The sequence below is a fragment of the Chaetomium strumarium genome (assembly GCF_033439665.1).
Source record: "Chaetomium strumarium strain CBS 333.67 chromosome Unknown B0T15scaffold_5, whole genome shotgun sequence".
Taxonomy (NCBI): domain Eukaryota; kingdom Fungi; phylum Ascomycota; class Sordariomycetes; order Sordariales; family Chaetomiaceae; genus Chaetomium; species Chaetomium strumarium.
The window spans coordinates 2,748,131-2,767,865 of record NW_026944433.1 but is presented as its reverse complement, the minus strand read 5'-3'; the positions used below and the strand labels follow the sequence as shown (position 1 = coordinate 2,767,865).

At 54.5% G+C, this 19,735-nt stretch overlaps 5 protein-coding genes across 5 annotated transcripts; 3 read left to right on the top strand and 2 right to left on the bottom strand.

Moving 5' to 3' along the window:
• Nucleotides 1-581: 581 nt before the first annotated feature.
• B0T15DRAFT_251997 (UVI-1) lies at nt 582-1,742 on the top strand. Its single transcript, XM_062863193.1, has 4 exons — nt 582-892; nt 947-1,069; nt 1,154-1,276; nt 1,434-1,742. Exons 1-4 carry the CDS (start codon nt 701-703, stop codon nt 1,566-1,568), a joined length of 573 nt encoding a protein of 190 aa, XP_062720515.1. The 5' UTR covers nt 582-700; the 3' UTR covers nt 1,569-1,742.
• A 529-nt stretch (nt 1,743-2,271) lies between these two features.
• Nucleotides 2,272-3,806, top strand: B0T15DRAFT_537443 (uncharacterized protein). Its single transcript, XM_062869616.1, has 4 exons — nt 2,272-2,763; nt 2,846-2,971; nt 3,104-3,397; nt 3,494-3,806. The coding sequence occupies exons 1-4, from the start codon at nt 2,567-2,569 to the stop codon at nt 3,570-3,572; spliced, it is 696 nt and encodes a 231-aa protein (XP_062720514.1). The 5' UTR covers nt 2,272-2,566; the 3' UTR covers nt 3,573-3,806.
• Nucleotides 3,807-10,361: 6,555 nt separating this feature from the next.
• B0T15DRAFT_512850 (uncharacterized protein) lies at nt 10,362-11,643 on the bottom strand (the record flags this gene model as incomplete). The annotated part of the gene is made up of 5 exons (XM_062868008.1): nt 10,362-10,540; nt 10,614-10,645; nt 10,735-10,922; nt 11,041-11,224; nt 11,606-11,643. 5 exons carry the CDS (start codon nt 11,641-11,643, stop codon nt 10,362-10,364), a joined length of 621 nt encoding a protein of 206 aa, XP_062720513.1.
• A 628-nt stretch (nt 11,644-12,271) lies between these two features.
• Nucleotides 12,272-13,033, bottom strand: B0T15DRAFT_251905 (uncharacterized protein). The gene has a single exon (XM_062863192.1). The coding sequence runs from the start codon at nt 12,841-12,843 to the stop codon at nt 12,370-12,372; it is 474 nt and encodes a 157-aa protein (XP_062720512.1). The 5' UTR covers nt 12,844-13,033; the 3' UTR covers nt 12,272-12,369.
• Nucleotides 13,034-15,283: 2,250 nt separating this feature from the next.
• On the top strand, nt 15,284-19,172 carry B0T15DRAFT_558703 (ras guanine nucleotide exchange factor domain-containing protein; the record flags this gene model as incomplete). Its single annotated transcript, XM_062870481.1, has 2 exons — nt 15,284-15,814; nt 15,868-19,172. The coding sequence occupies 2 exons, from the start codon at nt 15,284-15,286 to the stop codon at nt 18,931-18,933; spliced, it is 3,597 nt and encodes a 1,198-aa protein (XP_062720511.1). The 3' UTR covers nt 18,934-19,172.
• Between the last annotated feature and the right edge of the window lie 563 nt (nt 19,173-19,735).

Below are 19,735 nucleotides of genomic sequence, written 5' to 3'. Positions count from 1 at the left end.
GTTCAGCCCGCGTTGCTGACCACCAACGCTTCCTATAGGCAGCTCTGGCGATATTCGCTTCTCACCGCAACCACCGCTCGCCGGCTAACCGCTAAAAAGTTTTGTTGGGGCGGGAGATCTCTTAAACCTGGCGCCGACCTGCCCGCTTTGGTGGATCGACTGGGGTGTGAAGAAAGCTTTTGTCTAGCCCGGGCTCCGCCGCTGAAATGAATGCAGGTGTAGATCGACGCAGGACATGGCAGGAAGGGCTCGGTCCGCCTGGTGAAAGCGATAGAGAGCTTGTTGTCGACGGACCGACAGCGGAACGTGTGACCGTGGTAGAAATGGCGCTCTAACTATATTCTAAGAGCGATTTACAACGCTAATTTCTTTGTCCAACGATCTCGCGAACGATTAACCCTTACGGGACCATGCCGTGCCTTCAGCTACCCTAGAATCACGGCGATCGAAAAGAAATAGCCCCATGGCGACATTGACGATCAGCCCAACCCTTTAGCGCTAGCGGCGGGTATGCTGAGCTCATGGCATTCGTCGTAGGTGACCGGGCCGCACCGTCCGTCTACAAAAGGGAGTCTCGTCCTCCGTCAAGTTGAGCATTTCATCTATCATTTTCACAGCTCACCTTCAGTCTTCACTCCTCACTCGAACTACTACCTACCTACCTACTCAAGACTTGCTTTTACTCAACCCGCACAGAAAAATGGTTTCCCTCCGCTCCCTCGTCACTGGCGCCGCCCTCATCGCGGCGCCCGTCATGGCCACGCTCTCGCCTGCCGAGCTCGTGGACCGCATCAACGAACTGACCAAGAAGTCCGAAGCTCTACACGCCCCTGTCCAGAGCATCACCCTCACCAGCGCGCCTTTGATTGCCCTCGGCCAGGGCCCGCTCCCGGTATGATGTCCCCCAGAGCTTCGTAACCCTCCCTTGAATACTGACCTCGCGCAGGCACTCTTAACCGGCGGCGCCGACATCCTCTCGAGCGCCACGGTGTTGATCTCCAACCTGGACGGAATACCGCAGGGTGCGAGCGAGGATGATCTCACCAAGATCCTCGATGCTTTCCGCGATGTATGTAGTACAACGCATTGCACATTACATATTGCCCGCATTTTTTCCATCCTCGCTCTTTATACTGACCACAACGTCTATCAGTGCGTCCACGTCAACCAGGAACTCCTCAAGGTCGTAGTCTCCAAGGCCGACCTCCTCAAGTCAATCCCCGTCTTCGGTGGCCCGGCGACCGTACTCCTCGGCCCATTCGAGGGTTTCGCCAACGTAAGTACTACCGACCTACCTACCTTACCTATTTTATCTTTCGGCGTTATCCCACATTTTGCGTTGCGGACGCCCTGCCCTTCCCCGTTTTTCAGTCCCTACCCCCGGTGGCTCTTTTCTTTTTTGCGCAGGGCACTGATTTTTTTTTGGGCCACAGGCCATTGCCGGCTTGGCCATCAACATGTCCGAGTCCTGGGTCGAGCAATTCAAGGTGTCTCATCAGGACAACTGTCTGAACACCACTCGCACCGATGGTGTCAGCGTGAAGCGGGCTGAAGTCTTCGTCGCCTAATAATAGTTAAGGCGTTTGACCCGCGGCAAACCTCATCTGGCTTGGCTGCTTGGTACGGGAGGTATGGATAAGGTACCTTATCGTTAATCATGGTGATGATGAGTATGAGGTGCCCTGTACGGTATCGGAAGATCTAATGAGGAGGATGAGAGCCACTTTGGAACCGTGAACGGTCGAGTTGGGGACTTCCCAGCCTATTTAACTCATAGGAAGATTATTTTAAGTGGATGTAGATACATGTTTCTTGATATATAATCTGAAACATGAATGCCTCACCAAGGAGACAACGGAGATGAGTACACCGCCAACAAACAAGTTCACCTAGGAATGCTTGATCAAAACAATCCCTAGACAGTCATAGGTCTCGACGCTCGTCTTGTTGCATTCAAGACGGTCAGGGAAGGGTGGGTACCTTGACTGGTACTCAAAAGTTCCAAGGGGGGAAGCAGAAATTGCACGTCGACAGAAAAGGGGGGAAGCAGCAGGCAAAGAGAATATATAGTATTGTGCTTTACTATTGTGCAGTCAATCCTGCCAAGATCAACAAGTCCACGAACACATGGATGGGACGGGCAGCGGGCTCGGATCCATAGGGTTGAGTGGCGATGAAGCCGCATGCACCTCCACTTCCAGCGCGTCCAGTGATTACGTACTGCGTAGGTAGTATTCAAGTAAGCGCTAGCAACATTCCAGACCTTCCTACAGAGGAATGTTCCTTCAATTATCCCTGGGTACGGTACTTAGTAAGCCCATGCCCCATCGTGGTAATCCGTGATCGTGCAATTCCCGGCGGCGGGAGCAAGGTGGCATTTGGGATTACGAGTAGTTTACTGATCTGGATTTCACCTAGCATTATATTTCTGTACTGACTTGGACACGAGGTCTGCAATACATCATCCACTCGATGGTCCCTGGACTAGCATAAACGCGAGCCTATCGCTGCCTCCGGGACAGACTCACCGACACACTACACACCTCCTGTCCAACAACCAATCGACATGGTGCGCAGCTGGCAACTCTGGCTGTCGCCACGGCCGCTGCGGCGCACGGAAACCCCCGTCGAGCCGCGGATGCTCTCTGCACACGATGCCTCACTCTACGAGTTCATATACGAGGCCGACGGCCGTCTCGTCGTCCAGGAGACGCATTACGCGAGCAGCAAGCATGTCCGGCAAGGCGCTTCGGGTCCGCCGCTGTGAGCGAATTTTGAAACCCCGACAGAAAATCTTGGATGCTCGTCTGTCTCTGACCTCGTCGCCTCTTGAGCATACCTCTAGGCATATCCACCCGCGGCAATCTGAGTACTTCCAGGTGCTCCAGGGAACGTTAGCCGCGGTCAAGAACGAGAAACAAGTTAGACTTACCAAGGACGACGGCATCCTGGCCATTGAGCCCGGCGCCCGGTGAGTCTACCTACCTACCTTAAGTAACCATCTACCAGCGGCTCTCATGTTCCATTCTGTTCTTACTAGTAGTAATTACTACTTATTACAGTACTTACCTTACTTATGGAGCTAACTGAATGGTAAAAACAGGCACAGATTCTGGGCGGACTCGTCCATCAACTCCACCCACGAAGACCTGATCTTCCAAGTCCGGGCCGAGCCGCAAGACGTCGAGCGCGGCTTCGACGAGAACTTCCTGCGCAATATCACAGGCTATATGCGCGATTGCGCGCAGCAGGGCGTTCCGCCCTCCCTCTTCCAGATCGCCCTGTTCGGCTGGGCCGGCGACACCCTCCTCATCTGCCCGCCCTTCTACGTGCCGCTGTGGATCCTGGAGGCGGCTCAGTATGTGGCGGGTCATGTCGTGGGATATCACTTGCTGGGGTGAGCATTACTTTGAAAACATTATATTATATAAGGGTGTGGGTCTGTCTGTGTGGATGGTTCGGGCTGACAATCTTTCTTTTTCCCTGAGGGCAGATATAGAGCCACATACCCCGAGTACAACACCAAGCCGCGAGAGCGGTTTCCTGGGAACGGTACCAAGAAGACGGTGTAGACCAGTCAAGCATAACGCTAGGGATATATGGCGGCGTGACCGGGAGCGATCTCATCCTAGCGGAAGATTTCATATATACCTTAGGTACCATGTCTCACTACACCAACACCTCACATATAGATCCAATTAAGCTCCATAAGACATCGCTGCGTTTCGGTACCCGGTAGAAGCGGCTAGAGTGTTTTGTCCAGCCGGCGTCGTTAACTTTGTCGCCACGATTCATGGAGAGAGGGGGGTAGCAATACTACATGTCTTCAGAACGATCAAGTAACGTAAGGTATAAAGAGCTGTCCGTTCTCCAATATTACTTTGGGTCCCTCCCCTGGAGTTGACCTCACAACAACACAACTCACTTGTTCTTCAACCTTCCGCTTCCATCTCTTGTCCATCAGCTGCTGCGCGGCCAGCATCATCTGCTGCATGTACATCATCTGCGTGATGTTGGGGTTCACCGCGGCCAGCTGCTCCGTCATAGCCGCAGTCCGATTGCACTCCTTGACACCCTGGCTAGCGATGCCTGGTATCTGCGTGGCCCCCCCCCCCCCCCCCCCCCCCCCCGACGCGACGGACCGCGGCAAGCACAGAGGCAAGGCCGGCAGTACATCAACCCATACCACCAAGCATGCTCCCTGCCTACCAGAAGGCATATGGCCCACTCGGCCCGTAGACCATTGATGCAGACGGAGGAGAACATTGACGACGAGGGCGACGGCGGCTCCTATGCTAGGAAACCCCAAGAGACAGTGGCAGTTCTGCAGGGAGCGAGACAAAAGACAGCTCATGCTCCTCGAAGAACATCCCGGATACCCTTGCTTTTGGGAGCCTCTTCTCGTCATCCTGGAATAAGTTGGCCCGAGATCCTTCCCGCAAGGATAGTTTTCGTTGCTCAACTCGACGATGGACAATGCCAACAGTGGGCCAAATAAAGACATCTCCATGCCCGTCACCACCAGCATCGCTAGCAGGCTCAATGCCTCGGCCCAAATAATTCAGCTCGCTTGCCGAGCTCAGCAAAGCTTGGTTTCGTTCGTTCGTCTGCAACAGGCCAAAAAACGACTGACTGGTGTGTGCCAGTCCATCGTCCATTATTTTGGTTGCGGATGTCCTTCAAAGTTGGGCCTTCTAATGCGGTTTAGGCTGCGCCAAGCATGTAGGCCATAAGGTGTATGGTGCGAGTCCATGCGACCGCCTCGTAGGCAGGGACACGATCATCCGGGCTTGTGTGGGCATCGTCCGGTACGCGGCAGTGTAGTGTGCCCTTCGTCGACACAGTCTTCATCAATGTGATGGTCAGTGTCTTGGCACCGTGGGTCAGAGGGGAAGCCGTGCATGCACGATGATACCGTCTCCTCGTCGCCGAATCGTCACCGAGGGGTTTCCCTTTGGTGCATCTGAAGGTAGCTCGGCCTGGAAGTATTGGACCAGTCTGTAAGCTTCCCGTCTTGGGGGTGATGCCTCGCGGAAATGGACCGGCAGGTCTGGAAGCAATGTGTATGTGTTCTCCGTGTTCTTCTGGAAGTCCTCAGCCAAAGCGTGCACAACGTTGACCTTGCCGGCCCGGCTTACTTTTCAGTAGAATATTAGCCGTAGTATTGGGCCTTAGCATGTACGACACCGCCGCGGGTTGACAGGCGCCACGACGACTGACCCGCCGCAGTGACGTTGTTTTCTGGGATCCACGATGCCCCAGTCAGCGTGTGCGGCGACAGCTGGGTTCGAGGAGAGAAGCAAGGCCCAGGCGAATATCATCTCATCATCCTCGCACTGAAGCAGCGTCGTCGGCGTCATTTGCCCTCGACGCCCTCATCGCCACGGGGCCGAGGACCGCCCCTCCGCCTCGTCGCCCACACACCCCTACTAAGCCCAGCGCAATAGAAAGCTCTCAGCAACGCGCCTTTGGCTTTGGGAAGGACCCAGATGAAGGTCTAGTTAGGCACTACCTCTTGATCAAACCCTGCCTGGACGCCCACGGTCGACTCTCCACGGCCCGACGACCTCTCAAGCAGCGAATATCAGACTACCCGACGGGAGTCCGGTTTGCGGTGTCCTTCCGCACCCGCGAAATTAATTGAACCCTCCGACCAACTTCCAGCCGGACTGGCCGATCGACAGACACAGAGCGACATACTGCGTTACATTGATGCGTCTGTTATGGGCGATGTGGAAGTGATCAAGCAGATAAAGCGGCGGTTTGGTGCCGAACCTTGCGTCGCAGAATGTACGGGGCGAGACAAATGGTGTGGGCTCCTGGCCGTCTACGACACGACGGTATGGCTCCCGGCCATCCACCAAACAGGTATCACTACGGTAGTCAGCGAGAGTCGCTGCGCTGTCTTCGCCACCGCAAGCTTCTCGACTGGCTAGGCCGCCGCGGCCCCCTGGAGATGGCGCCCGACTGCGAAGCAGGCTGGCGGGGTCAATTGCTGCCGGTCCAGCGTCTCCCACATTCGATGTTGTTTGCGTGGCAGCGAGTATTACTTGGGCTGCAGTGTCGAGAGGATCGACGAGCTCTCCGTTTTGTCGGAAAAACTGTCCGAGCGTCGCTTCCCTCGGCCGAATTGGCATCGACGGGATCAGGCAATCGCTGGTCATCCGCGGCGGAACAGGTGTTTCCACTTTTTGCTCCCCGGGGGGAGAGGTTTGGGGGGGAAAGAGAGGGCGCTGTCTGGGCATAGGACTCTACAACGACAGAGCATCATGGAATAAGAGAGAACCCAGAGCTCTATCTCATAACGCATTGTTCGACCCCAAAGCCATCAAATACATGCCTGTGGCTGCCCTGCCGCTACGCCCGGATCTTTCCAAGGTCTCTTTCCTACAAAGAGTACGTTTACCAGATCCTACTCTCACCCAAGAGCAATCACTGCCGAATCGCCAGCATGTCCACCAAGACATGATTCTCTGCGGGCCGTGGAGGGCAGGGTAGGGTACCTAGCTTCGTGCCTGAACAGAGGATCCATGATCTGCTTGAAATCGGCGAGGATTATCTAACACTTTGTGTGTAAATGAAGGTAGTCAAAGTGCAACTCGGCCCATATCCAGCGCATTCAGTCCCCAGTGGTTGCCGGCTTTCTGAATACCTGGAATCAAACTTTGCTATATCTAGGTAAAGTAAAGGGATATACACCAAAGGGATAAGAAAGGTCGCCTTAACGCTGCTTAGGTACCCTCCTCCCGTAGCTTCTGGAAGATATCCCGGAAACATAAAAAAAGGGACGGTTATGGCGCGACCCACGGATCAGACACGTGTCTCTCAGGACGGCGATGCATTAAGAGCCTTTACAACCAATTCCCAGATTAATTGGACTAATAGGCGACGCCCTCCGCTCATCCCGAGAGAAGACGCAGGCGGTCTGATCCCATCCGGCCAACGACACAAGCCAAGGTTCAAGGGACATGGAGAGGATGCCGTACTCCCAGGCTATTTTTTTGCGGGACGCTCAACACGGGTTCCAACTGCTATATGGAATATATACGTCCTTTTCTATCTACCTTCTCTTGTTTGTAGTAGTCCGGAGCATGTACTGGCTACAAGCATGGGACAAGACGCAGATAGACGATGAGCTTACTTGGGTCGGGAAACACTAGAATTCTAGAACTGTCAGAGTCTTCAAGATACGGTATTCTGCTTGTCGGTTGTTAGCGATATCCCAAACTGCCTCTATGCCGCTGCCAGTCTCGGGAGATTTGGGAATTCGTGGATACCGTAGGTTCAAGCGAGCCGTAGACAAAGGAGGTGAACAGCGAGTTCGAGGAATAGGAATGTCATGCTTGAACTCTGCCATCTTGCCGAAGATATCTCTTGAAGGACGCTGAATGGTGCTAGATATTCGCGCATGTATATATCTGTCATATGAAAGAGGTGTAACAGAGAGAGTTAAGAGCTTCTGAGATAAGAAAGCCCCATCATCTACCCTACGCCCTTCCCTCGACTTCCCCCGAGTCGATCCTGGCGGTTCAGACCCGGAAGGTGGACATCCGGATGAGTACATTTCGAGGAGCTCATTTCACTTGCAAACATGCAACGCATACTGCCACGGCTACCGGCATGATTCTGGCTTTGAGTTTCGGAACCAGTCGGCCGTTCGTCCGTGGTTTCTCGACGTTGTTGAGGATTATCCCGAGCGAAGAATCAACGGGTAATGCCAATTCAAAATCGAGCCTTTGCTCGTTGGAGAAATGCAAGTTCTTTCCTATGTCAAAGTACTATCCTTTGTGTCGTATAGTGAAAAATAGCTGTTCCCTGGCGTTGCTGACGGCTCAAGAACTCCCGTGGAATAAACTTGGCACCATCCCCTGAGCGGATCATGATTTGGGATAACGGGTTACAGTTCCTGTATTTGGTCATCGCCCGGTTATGGCATCCGAGACATTATGCACGGACGGGCAGGAAGGTGTGTGATGAGGGGCTGATCTGTCTCAGGGTGGTTGCGTGTCGTCACAGAAGCGAGGATCCGAGCTATGGCTGTTTTTGGGGCTACAGACTTTGTACAGTACATACAAGCATGCCGAATCGACATGCGACGGTCTTTTGGCATAGCAGCAAGGTGGCAAGCCCAACCTGAACAGTAGTTCTGACTTCTGTTGTTGGACCTATTGAGACAGTTGCCTCAACATTTTGACAGGCACCGGATACCCACATCCCTCCTGCCAAACTCCCATCTGAGCCAGAAACCTGCCAAGCTCAACCAAACCGGGCTCCGAGACCTGAGCACAATCCGGTTCCGGAAATCACACAAATCACACGATTAGCAAGCTCGTTGTTGTATCACGGTCCGATGTTTCTGTTGGGCCCACCACGGAACCCGGGCACCGGACCCAGCATAACTGGAAGACGTCATCACTGGGAAAACAGTCGCTCATCATCCAAGCAGGCTTCCCAGTGCTGGAGTCCTCTAAACCTTCCCCCAGTTGTAATCCGAGACCCCGAGTCGTGAAGGCCCCCGCAGTCTCAAATACCTAGCAAGGCATGGAACCGCAAACAAACATGGATTACAGTGTCCTGGCTGGGCCTACTACACACTTGTTTGCGCCTTGTGGTATGGATTAGTGCCGCTTAACGTATCCCACCTACTATCATTGCCGAATGAATAAAGAAGCAACGACAACAGCGGACGACGGCACACGCTAGCCATGGGTCCGGGACGTGCTGAAATAGCTAAACAGATGCGAGATATGCCCGCAGTACGCCAGCCTTTTCCATCCTTATCACCAGCCGCGCAGAAGTTGTTTGGATGATCCATGCTTTCGCCGATCGAGCCTTGGACCAAGATTCCGGATCGTTGCGATCCCGGTTTAACTATCCTGGGGGCTAGCCGTTGCGAGCAGGGCTGGGCCGAGCTTGATACATACTAGGTACCTACACTTCCGAGCCGAGCAGATCCCTTTTCTTTTTCCCTGGTCGCATCAGCGGTTGGTTTCATCAACCTCCTCCAGATGGGGACGGACATTTAGTTATTTACCCCACTGCGCAAACAAAAAAAGTGCCGGTCTCGGTCTCGGTAGGGTAGGGGCATGAAACAAACAGCCATCGCCCATGCCCGGGTGAACCCTGGTGCTCGGAATACCAGCTTCTGGTGATCCCCGCGTTCTCACCTACAGCAGTTCCTCCGCGGGACTGGGATGTTCCAGGCTTCCTGCTGTTGAGCTGCCAGATGCGGAAAGAGTATCGAGGGGTGGGATTGTTCTGGCCTCGAGGTTTCTGGCCGTTGGATGGGATATGCGGAATCCTCTGTGCTGAGTCTGTGTGCCTCTCATTTTGAAGGAAGAGGTATATGAGATCAGTAGAGGGCAAAAGGGTTTGGATGGAATAAATGATTAATCCACCGGAGCATGGTGACGACGGAGTAGGACAGAAGTGGCAGCACCAAGTAAGTAACATGTTAAGAGTGCATGTGAGTAGTGTCACTACGTGTGTGGTTGGAGACAAGACGCCCAGTTGTTTGCGGTAGCCCTCTCGACATCGCCGTCGTCATCACCGCCACTGATGAGCAAGGCTCACAACCACATGCTGAGAGTGCCTGGCCAGGAGCGTACTGTAGTAATGTACAATACGTGGAGCGACCAGCCTCCCCCGCAGTGCCTGTGGGGTTTGTTTGGCTCGCTGCAACACCCGCGGGAGAGTCAAGATGCTGCCAACGGTGCTGGATGACAGTGGCCTGGCAAAAGAGAATCGTGCGATGAGACGTAGACTCGAAGATCAGAGGCACATCTGCTGCCATTGAGTCACAATGCTTGTCCGCGCGTCAACTCCGCAGTGGTAGGAGGGTCATGTTCGGAGTGGAGAGAATGTTTCCTATTCAGCTTTAGCCGTCAACGCGACGTCCATCGGCTCGGACTCTGCCTGAACCCTAGAGGTCTAATTGGGACAAAGGTTCTCGGACGCATCCGAGCTTGACTACTATTCCGTACTTGGCTCTTACACTAGGGGGCTTCGCATTGACCGCACATTTGCCGCTTCCGGGATAACCGCCGGCGCCGCCGGTGTATATGTGAGCTTCTATATCCTCCACACGGATGCCCGGGTCGAGCGCGGTGACCATCCGGCCCGGTCGCACAGCATGATGAGGCGGGCGGGGGCATATTCTACTGGAGTTACGGCGAGGAGGTGGTGGTATGCCGCAACTCGGATAAGCTGGATGCACACACCATTCTCTGTGACAGCTAGCGGTTCCTGCATATCGGCCGGGACGGCTCACAAATCACAACTGCCAGTGTTCTTGGGGTGGTTGCGCCGGACATACGTAGGTCTTCCGGCTCCCCTGGCAGGATTTGGGGCGTTGCTTGCGCTCAGGTCTTGGAGGCTTTGGAGGTCTTGGTAAACTGGAGGGTGTGTGCCTGCGTGTTGTTGAGAATAGCTGAAATGTTGAGATTCGGGTGATACAGCACCGGTCCTTCCCGGAACGGCTGGCGAAGCAACGCCGACCGGTACATGGCGGCTTGCGCCACGACACATAACAGCGAGATAACTGTAGGCAGGTCGGCCTTGATTCGTGCAATGTGCAGCAATTGACGGGCTGTATTGGGTGGTACACTACATACCGTGTAGGTGTGCAAAGTTTAGCGCTGTCGATCTCGCAGAATTCATTGCTTTTTGTTAATGGATATGACTTTCAAGTGGGCAAACAGTGGGGGAGCTCGAGCGACGAGGGGAGCCACTGACTGGCGCCGAGATTCGGCCACAGCAAGTGCCCACGTGCTAACGGAACGCAGGACGGGACCCTGAATGATCTCTCGCAGCGCGCACCACCAAAGTCGCTCAATCGCCTCGGCATGGTGTTGATCCCTCCGCGCTGAGGCGATTCCGATCGCGGTAGTGATCAGCGTCGGCATGATGGCGCGATGCCGAACCTGTGGTTCGTGGTGGAACAGACAGGTCACCTCGCAATACCAGCATGCAAGCCACTGCGCCAACGTGGAGTGCCCTGGTTCGGGATTTGGAATTGATAACACGGGCCTGCCGCCTTACGCCTTCTGGGTGCCGTCGCCGTCGCTGCTGCACCTGCCCGATCGTCTCGTGAGGCGCTCTTGACTTGAACACCCGGGGCCGCGTCGTCAATCCCGGAAAGGAAAATTGCTGATTGGGTGCCTTTGTAACCGAGCATTGAACGATGGAGTGGCGACTGGCGAGGCCCTTCCACAACAGCTCGTAACTGCAGAAGACCAAGAATCCCGTCAATTCAGCGGGAGTGGATGCTTAAAAGTGCAGTTCAGGTCCGATCCGATAGGGCAGCCACTTCCCGCTCTGCCAAAGTCATATCGGTTGTATGTTCTCTCGGCCCGCTGGCAGCGGTCATCGTTCACCAATGCTCGAGACCATCGGGTGGTATTCCGGGCCGTCGCTGGGTAGCAGTTGAAACGCTTGATGACTATATGCGGAATGACCACAGAGAAGCTGAAGTGTTGCCCTTGTCAGTCGAGGTAGGCCCGATTTTGCGCTCGTCCCAAATTGAGCCCACATCAGGCTGATTTTGGCGTGAACGATGCCGTGTTAAGCGACGGACATCTCGACAACCCAAAACGTTACTACACACCGGCAGGCGGGATTGAAACGCCGTGCGGGGTGAGACATGTTTCTGTTGACAGCGTCGCAGAATAATCCCCAATAAACTGCTTGAGTACCCGTACAGGAGGCGGAAAGCGCGTACCTGCCACAGGTAACCTTCAAGTTTCAACCCCAGCCTGAGCTACATGCGTTAGGTAGCCCGCATCAGCCACCTTCGCTCTTCCGATCAGATGCATGGAACCAAGCATGGTAGAACGCCATCGTCTGAGTTGTGAAGCGATGGCTTGGACATAGGAAACACAGGACAGATTAGGTACACGGATCACCCCAACTCCCGTGAAAAGACATCATGGAATCTGGAAGCCGTCAAGGTGCATTTTGATTCGGTTCCTAACCCCACTTTAGTAGCCTCAACGTGCCCCACTTGAAACCATGACTCTACGGGAGGCTGGAGCTCAGCAAGCTTCTGGTGGTAGTGTACGGACACTCAGACTCCCCTTACTACACAGTAGACATGAGAATCCATTCTTGTCAGGACTCAAAAGAGGACATGAAGGCCGACCGCTGGGTCCTATCGAACGCGACTCACAGAGCTGAATCCGAGGGTCGGAGCATCGAAGATGTGCGTCTGCACGCTAAAAAAGGGAAAAAAAACGTCGCGGTGTCCGTGCCACACTCCTACGTCCTGTTCCAATGGCGCGTCGTCCCGCCCCTCCCGTTCGTGCCTCCCCCTCGTGCCTCCCCCACGAGGGAGTATGTACTAGTATGGGCAGATGTAATCATGCACAGGTCCTACACTACTGTGTGCGATGGCATACACTCGCACCAGAAAGCAGCTGGACTGGAATCGAGTTGATGAGAGCGAAATGGGCCCGTGGGGAGTTGGTCCTTTCCGGGTCTGGCCCAGGAATTTCTCCCCGGGCGACCTCCGGCTGGGACGAGCCAGGGTCCTGGTCTGGTGGAGACGCTACTTGCATCTGTAGGATTGTGATTCCTCGCTCCGTCCGGCTTGCTAAAAGCTCGCGAAAAGCAGGCCTGAGTCGACAATGTATGGACACTGCACATCACACTACTGACACGGCTGACTTGCTTATTCGCACCTCTTGAACGACAGGTCATCAAATTAAGCGCCAACCCGAGCACCCCGCAAATCATCAGCGAGAGCGGGCCGGGGGATCTTGAAGATGGTGTTACCGGTATCGTCAACCGTTCTCTCACTCTCGCTAGTGCAACTGTCCCCGATTTGGTATTGGAACGGATGTTCATAATGTCGGTAGATAACGATTCCGCACACGATACCACGTTGTCCTGGCATCAAAAATCTGTCAAGTTGACCTCGGCGCAGCACCGGCGCTGCCAAGCTGCCGGAGCTTGGGGCGTTTTTTTAGCTCCTCGAGTATGTGTGGCGGGTGGGGTCTCCGTAGCAGAACAGTAAGAATACCTGAGTGGCTACTTACACTAACAGTATAAGGTACCTTACTCAAGTCGGAGTCTGTGCTGAACGTGCGACACTTGTGGCGTGGGTTAGTTACTGCATACAAATATGTACCTTACTTGCCAGCTTGACATCCGCTCGGTCTTTGAACACGACCATTTCCTGAAAGCTTGCGCGGGCATCCGAGCGCAGATTCTGTCCCCAAGTGCCAAGGCGGGAACGGTTCCTTGGTGCTGTCGGCTCATCCGGTATCTCGAGCGAGAAGAGTCTCCTAGTCCTACTACGGCAAGTGAAGGATGTGATGTGACATTCATGCAAGCTAACCTTGTTGCACATTTGGATGCTTTGGCAACCAAGTCTGAGCGAGCTTGTGAGACCATTATCAGGGACGCATACTATGGAGCCGTAAGAGACCGGGGGTGACAAGCAACCTAGGACATCGAACGGAATATTCTCATCAACTCGCGGAAACCTGGACAGCTTATTAAGTCCCTGCAAGTCATCGTATGGATGCGCCTAGCCTGCTTGTGTATGGAGCGCAATCAGAGGGCCGCGGCCATGATGTACGTAGACTCGAGCCCCTGGCATCGGAACCCGAGGGGAAGGGAGGTTGTTTTTCAGAGCTTTTTCAGGATGACTATCGTCCAGCCTCGCTCGCCTCGTTACCGAAACGGTGGTCCTTCCCTATCCATCTATAAGCCACCCGATTCTCGAGGTTTCTATCCTACAAGTCGTTTCTTTGTGAAGAGATAGATAGGGACCTACGCCATTCCAGAGTAGTACCTGGGAAACGGAGCTCAGACGACGGTACCTTAGTGAAGCCGCAACATGGAATTGCATCGAGGGCCAATCGCCAGTACTGCGTCAAGACCGCGAGACAATGGAAACCGGCGACGAGAGCAAAGGGAGGTCCAAAATCGAGTGGCATGAAGCTGTCGATTTGCTCTCTCACTGCACGCCTGCGGCATCTGCGTATCAGTAAGGGAACCTGAAGGTTTCCATATCCCCCCACCATTTAGACGTAACCGAGCGATGCCTGTCCCTGCATGCTCTGCCTGCTCCACTAGCCGCCCCATATTTGCTACCTCCCGAATCGGTAACGGTAAAAACACTGCACTCAACCCCTGTCCTGCACGGAGTGGTGGAGATGCCAATTCCCAGTTGGGCCAGGGGAGGCAGGTGCCATCAACGAGGGTCCCACTGGCATGGCGAGTCCAGAGCAACACAACAATGACCCAAGATGAACTCGCACCACCTCGAGCAACTGCAGTGGTCTCTCTTTCTCTTTGCTTCCTCTCAGAAACACGACCTCATTTCGGCTCCAATCGCTTCAAAGTTCTCGACTTGGAGTGTAGAGCACCATCAGGCCAGCATTGCCGAGATCCGCACTCGAAACTCGGAAAGCAATTGTGCATCCCGCTGCGGACTTTTGTCGCACAGGCACGGACGGCACATGCGTACCTGATGCATCTGGCCCCGGATACCATCACAACCACCACGACTGGCCGGGTGCGTAGTATGGCAGCTTGAAGACGACGGTAATTCGACGATCGATCCTTGCTCCCGTGAGCAGGTGTCCAATTCGATTACTGTTCGGATTGACTCGGGTCGTCTGATCTATCTCTTCAGCACATCGCCACTTGCCACCCGAGTTGCTCAACACAGACATTTTCCCCTCCAAACGGCTGCCACCCTTTCTCTCCTCCTAACTGGAACAAAAGTCCCCGCGCGCTGATATTTCCAGCTTGCTAAGCTCCCTGGACAGCAAGGTATGATGCAATTGTTTGCTTTCTGCAGCAACGTTTCCATCCTTTCCTTTTGAGACCGAATTTCGTCACTCAACCGCACGGTTTCACCAGGACAACCCCTGGTATGCCATCCTTCCTGTCCTGGGTCTTACCTGTCTGCGACATTCCTCGCATCGAAGATAACCCGCAGAACACATCCCTACATTCTTCAGACACGCACCTCAAAACATTCTGGTGTTTCTTGTCCTCGCCAAGAAGCGTCCTTTGCCATACTGACCTTTTCCGCTGCTTAGCTTGACCACTGATGCACATCGACGATCCGCACAACGACGCTTAATCCACCTCTGTATTTCATACACAACGGCATATCCCATCTGCCAGACACCGACGTCACGCAAAACGCAACGCCAAGTTCTCACCTTGAGCCATCAGAAGAGGAGCCGGTCCTGGTATTCCGCAGGTCGTTTGGCCCCAGTGTTGGCCTCAACCACGCTGCGTCAGAGGCCATCGGCACTTTTGAGCCATGCTAAAGCAACAGGGCATGCGGGCGAGCCTGCAGGTGGCTCCGTTGGCAATCCAGAAGACACGCACCGGGACTCGGGGAGGGTCCTCTGAGAGGGCAGAGTCCACGAGTCACTGTTCGGACACGCAGCTGACTCCGCCAGCAACACCGAATGGCCTGCAAGATGATCGCAATACGCCACTCAAGCATACGCCCGTCTTCCACAACTTTCTGCGAGCGATTTACCCCTTTCAACTCGACCATGGCGCGAACGACGCTTCTGTCACATTACCGCTTGATGAGGGAGATGTCGTCTTGGTGCATTCCATCCACACAAACGGCTGGGCCGACGGTACCTTGCTCGCCAATGCGGCAAGAGGGTGGCTCCCAACTAACTATTGTGAACCATACAACCCCGAAGAAATGAGAAGTCTGCTAAAAGCGCTTCTCAACTTCTGGGACTTAATGCGTAGTCCCTTGATTAACGATAGCGAGATGTTCGGGAACCAGGAGTTCATGAAGGGTATCATTGCGGGCGTTCGGTATTTATTGGTAGGTGCTGTGTCGTTGAATCGTGCGGAAGGATGGTCTGACCGTTTGTGCAGGAGCGGACACAATGTTTGGCAAAGGATGCGCTCCCCCTTCAGAGGCACGAGGGACTCAGAAGAAGCCGGAGGGCTTTGCTGGCAGAGCTATCCTCGTTGGTCAGGACAGCTAAGCGGTTGCAGAACGCGCAGAAAATGATCGGTACCGAGGAAGTCAATGACATTGTGGACGAAATGATACTCAGGGCCTTCGACATCATCACAAAAGGCGTGAGATTCCTGGATGTTTGGGAGGATGATCACAAGTCAAGGGTGGCACCAGCAGTGACCGCCATGAACACGCTGCTGGAAGAGGCCTACATCCTTCTAACGCCGCCAGCCGACTCAGCTGCCTTCGACGCCACTCAAACCCATCCTGTCGATGTAGGGGCCCGTGCGAATGCGAACGGCAACGCTTCCGACCGGACGCCATCGGTAGCAGGCGAGGTGACACCAGGCTTGATTCGGCACAGCAACCGTTTGTCTGCTGTCTGCCAACAGAGTACAAATGTGCATCGATTGTCACAGAACAGCCTGGTACAAGCGAACCGCTTCTCCTCCAGCATTTCTCATCGCGTCAGCTTGGCCGGTCCGTCATGCACCTCGCAGTCCGGCAATCTGGTTTCGGAGCGCCTCAACACATGCCACGATACCTTCCTTTCTCATCTGGGGTCGTTTATCGGGCGCCTGCAGCTCCAGTCCCAGTCACGACCCAGCCTCGCCGTTGCGATCAGACAATCCGCTACCTCGGGCGGGGAGTTGTTGTTGGTGGTGGACGTGGTCTGCGCCCATACCTCGATAAGCGTCGATGCGCTGGAGCAGGCTCGTGATACCATGTACAACCGGATACAGGACCTGGTTCACACTGCACGCGATATCCTGACCAATCCCGAGCCAGAGATGGAGGAGGATGTCATTGTCCCCCACGACAATGGCAGGCTGTTGTGGGCGGCGACGGGATGTGTGAAGGCCACCGGCGAGTGCGTTGCAAAGACCAGATGGGTGATTGAGCGCATCGGCGACTTTGAGTTTGAGTTCGAGAACGGCAGCCTTGGTATCGACTTTGGCCTATCCAGGTTCAGCATTCCAGATGACCAGGGGGAGCCCTCTACCGCCGTGGTGTCAAATGTTGCCGAGTACCCAGTCTCCGAAGCACCGACGGATTCAACAGCGGTCTCCGTAACGAGCTCCGTCGATACACACGCGCGGTCCCTATCGATCGACAAACCGCTGCCGGATATCCCTCGAGCCGACTTGCCTGTCTCAGAGCAGCCGGCCTCACACACTTCGCACCGGTCACCACATTCACAACCATGTCCTATTGACAACAGTGCTTCCAGCGCCGTGTCCTCAGTCTCCTCTCTCCGCCCGGACCTGCCGCCGCTCCCGAAAATTTCCACCTCATCCTTACCGGCGGAGAATTACAGCCCAACGGACCAGTCTGCTATGCAGGAGACGGAGTTCCGCTCCGTCCGATCGGAGAGTATGACTGCATCAAGCTCAGGCTCTGCCAGCACCTACCTCAGCCGGGGATCGGAATCAAGCCTTATCTCCCGCACGTCAACTCGCGCAACCACCCCAGATATGACCCAGGCACCCAAGAACCAACCGTCGCTGACGAGCCTGAGCGTGACAGATAGTTTAGCGCCAACGGAAGACGATGAGGTCGAGTCGAAGCTCTTGGCGAAGACTTACGCCCACGAGTTGATGTTCAACTCGGAAGGCCAGGTCATAGGAGGGTCGCTGCCCGCCTTGGTCGAGCGCCTCACCACACACGAATCCACCCCGGATGCCATGTTCGTGTCGACCTTCTATCTCACCTTCCGCCTCTTTTGCACTCCAGTCACACTCACCGAGGCCCTCATCGAGCGGTTCGAATACGTCGGTGAAGCCCCGCATATCGCCGCTCCTGTCCGATTGAGGACATACAATGTGTTCAAGGGCTGGCTCGAGTCGCACTGGCGGGAGGAGACAGATCGCGAGGCACTTGCTCTGATCAAGGAATTTGCCGAGTTCAAGCTGACTGCTGTGCTCCCGACAGCCGGGAGCCGACTTCTTGATCTAGCCAACAAGGTGTCTTCGACCGACGGCACCTTAGTCCCACGCCTTGTCTCGTCTATAGGAAAGACCAGCACCTCGACCTTCGTGCCAGCCGAAACCTCACTTCCAGCACCCGCCATCTCGAGGAGCCAGGCTAACTCTTTGGCTAACTGGAAGCTCGGCGGTAGCTCCCCTTCCATCCTCGACTTTGATCCCCTCGAAATCGCTCGCCAGTTGACGATCAAGCAAATGGCTCTTTTTTGCGCAGTCACGCCGGAGGAGCTCCTCGGTTCGAAGTGGACCAAGCTTGGGGGGGTTGGCGCGCCGAATGTGAAGGCCATGTCGACCTTCACCACTGGGCTGACGAATCTGGTTGTCGACACCATCCTGCAGTTTGAGGACGTCAAGAAGCGAGCGACAGCCATCAAGTACTGGATCAAAGTTGCCAACCAGTGCTCTCAGCTTCATAACTACGATGCGCTCATGGCGGTTACCTGCGCACTCAGTAACACAAGTATCCAGCGCCTGAAAATGACATGGGATGTTGTTCCCGTCAAGCGCAAGGAGATGCTGAGGTCACTACAGGAAGCTGTCGATATTCGGCAGAACTTCAAGACTCTGCGGGCTAGGCTTCAGAACCAAGTTACGCCATGCCTACCGTTCCTCGGCATGTATCTGACGGATCTTACGTTCGTAGACGTGGGAAACCCGGCGACCAAGACCAGCGAGACAGGCTTGACAGTGGTGAACTTCGACAAACACACCCGCACAGCGAGGATCATCGGAGAGCTGCAGCGCTTCCAGATCCCCTACCGCCTGTCGGAGTTGCCGGACCTCCAAGCCTGGCTCATGGCGCAAATCGAACGGGTTCGAGAAAAAGAGAATGCAGGCTGCAACGCCCAGGCGACACACTATCGGAAGAGTCTGCTCCTCGAACCTCGAGAAGCACAGCAGTTGAGGACGCCTATCGAGGGTCCCAGCTCTGCCGCGAGTAGTAGCATGTTCAGCTGGATCAGGAGCAACAACGGAGTGTCCGCCCAAGTCTGATGGCTTGACCCTCCCCCCCAACATCTCTCTCACGGTCAGCAGGACCATCCTCATTACATCAGGCGCGCACCTTCGTCGACATCCCCCGAGATTTGTTTTAAGTTCTAGTGGCTTCTTGTGATACCCATTATTTTGCGCATTTATCTTTCAGCATTCTAAGACGTCATGACGAGGGCGCGCCTGTATTCAATGCCCATGGCCGGCCCCCCTACCACACCATGATTTCGCCTGTCATTTTTATCCAGATCGTGGCCATCTTTGCCGCGGCGCAAGTCTCGTTTCGAAAAGGTTTTTTTGTATCATCGCACCATAGCAAAGCTCGACCTTCTCAGTTCACTGTCAAATTCCTATTTCACCAACTGTCAGGAAACGCCTGTTATCTTGCATCAAAGTCTTTAAAGTACGCCTTGGTGGAGTGGGAAAATGTCTGGGTTGGCCGAAAACGCGGGAAATGGAGTATTTCTTAGGTGGTGTTTTTGCTGCTCTCTTATACCTGAGCTCCAAGTTCCTGTGTCTTCCATTTTTGGGTTTTTTTTTTCGCATTTAACTCTTCGCTTCTCGCTGGTCGTTCAGTTCTTGGTCGGGTTGGGTCAGGTTGGTCGAGGCTGGATTTGGTTTACGGGACAAGAGGCAGTGATGGTCTTGGATGAATGCATGTGCCATGACCGACACGGAACCTCCAGGCCCGATTTGGCTTGTTTACGGAAGTACATATGCTGGTGTCTATTGCTTTGGGCGGCAAAGACCGTATATTCTGGATTTTTGTGTATACCTTAATTTGTATGCGAAGGTTTTTTTTTGT

Excerpts from the sequence above, each read along its gene's own strand:
- B0T15DRAFT_251997 (XM_062863193.1), top strand. The coding sequence starts at position 701 with ATGGTTTCCCTCCGCTCCCTCGTCACTGGCGCCGCCCTCATCGCGGCG. Across the intron at positions 1,070-1,153 it reads TCCTCGATGCTTTCCGCGAT|TGCGTCCACGTCAACCAGGA; the intron begins GTATGTAGTACA and ends AACGTCTATCAG. Across the intron at positions 1,277-1,433 it reads CATTCGAGGGTTTCGCCAAC|GCCATTGCCGGCTTGGCCAT; the intron begins GTAAGTACTACC and ends TTTGGGCCACAG.
- B0T15DRAFT_537443 (XM_062869616.1), top strand. The coding sequence starts at position 2,567 with ATGGTGCGCAGCTGGCAACTCTGGCTGTCGCCACGGCCGCTGCGGCGC. Across the intron at positions 2,972-3,103 it reads GCCATTGAGCCCGGCGCCCG|GCACAGATTCTGGGCGGACT; the intron begins GTGAGTCTACCT and ends TGGTAAAAACAG. Across the intron at positions 3,398-3,493 it reads GTGGGATATCACTTGCTGGG|ATATAGAGCCACATACCCCG; the intron begins GTGAGCATTACT and ends CCCTGAGGGCAG.
- B0T15DRAFT_251905 (XM_062863192.1), bottom strand. The coding sequence starts at position 12,843 with ATGAACATCCGTTCCAATACCAAATCGGGGACAGTTGCACTAGCGAGA.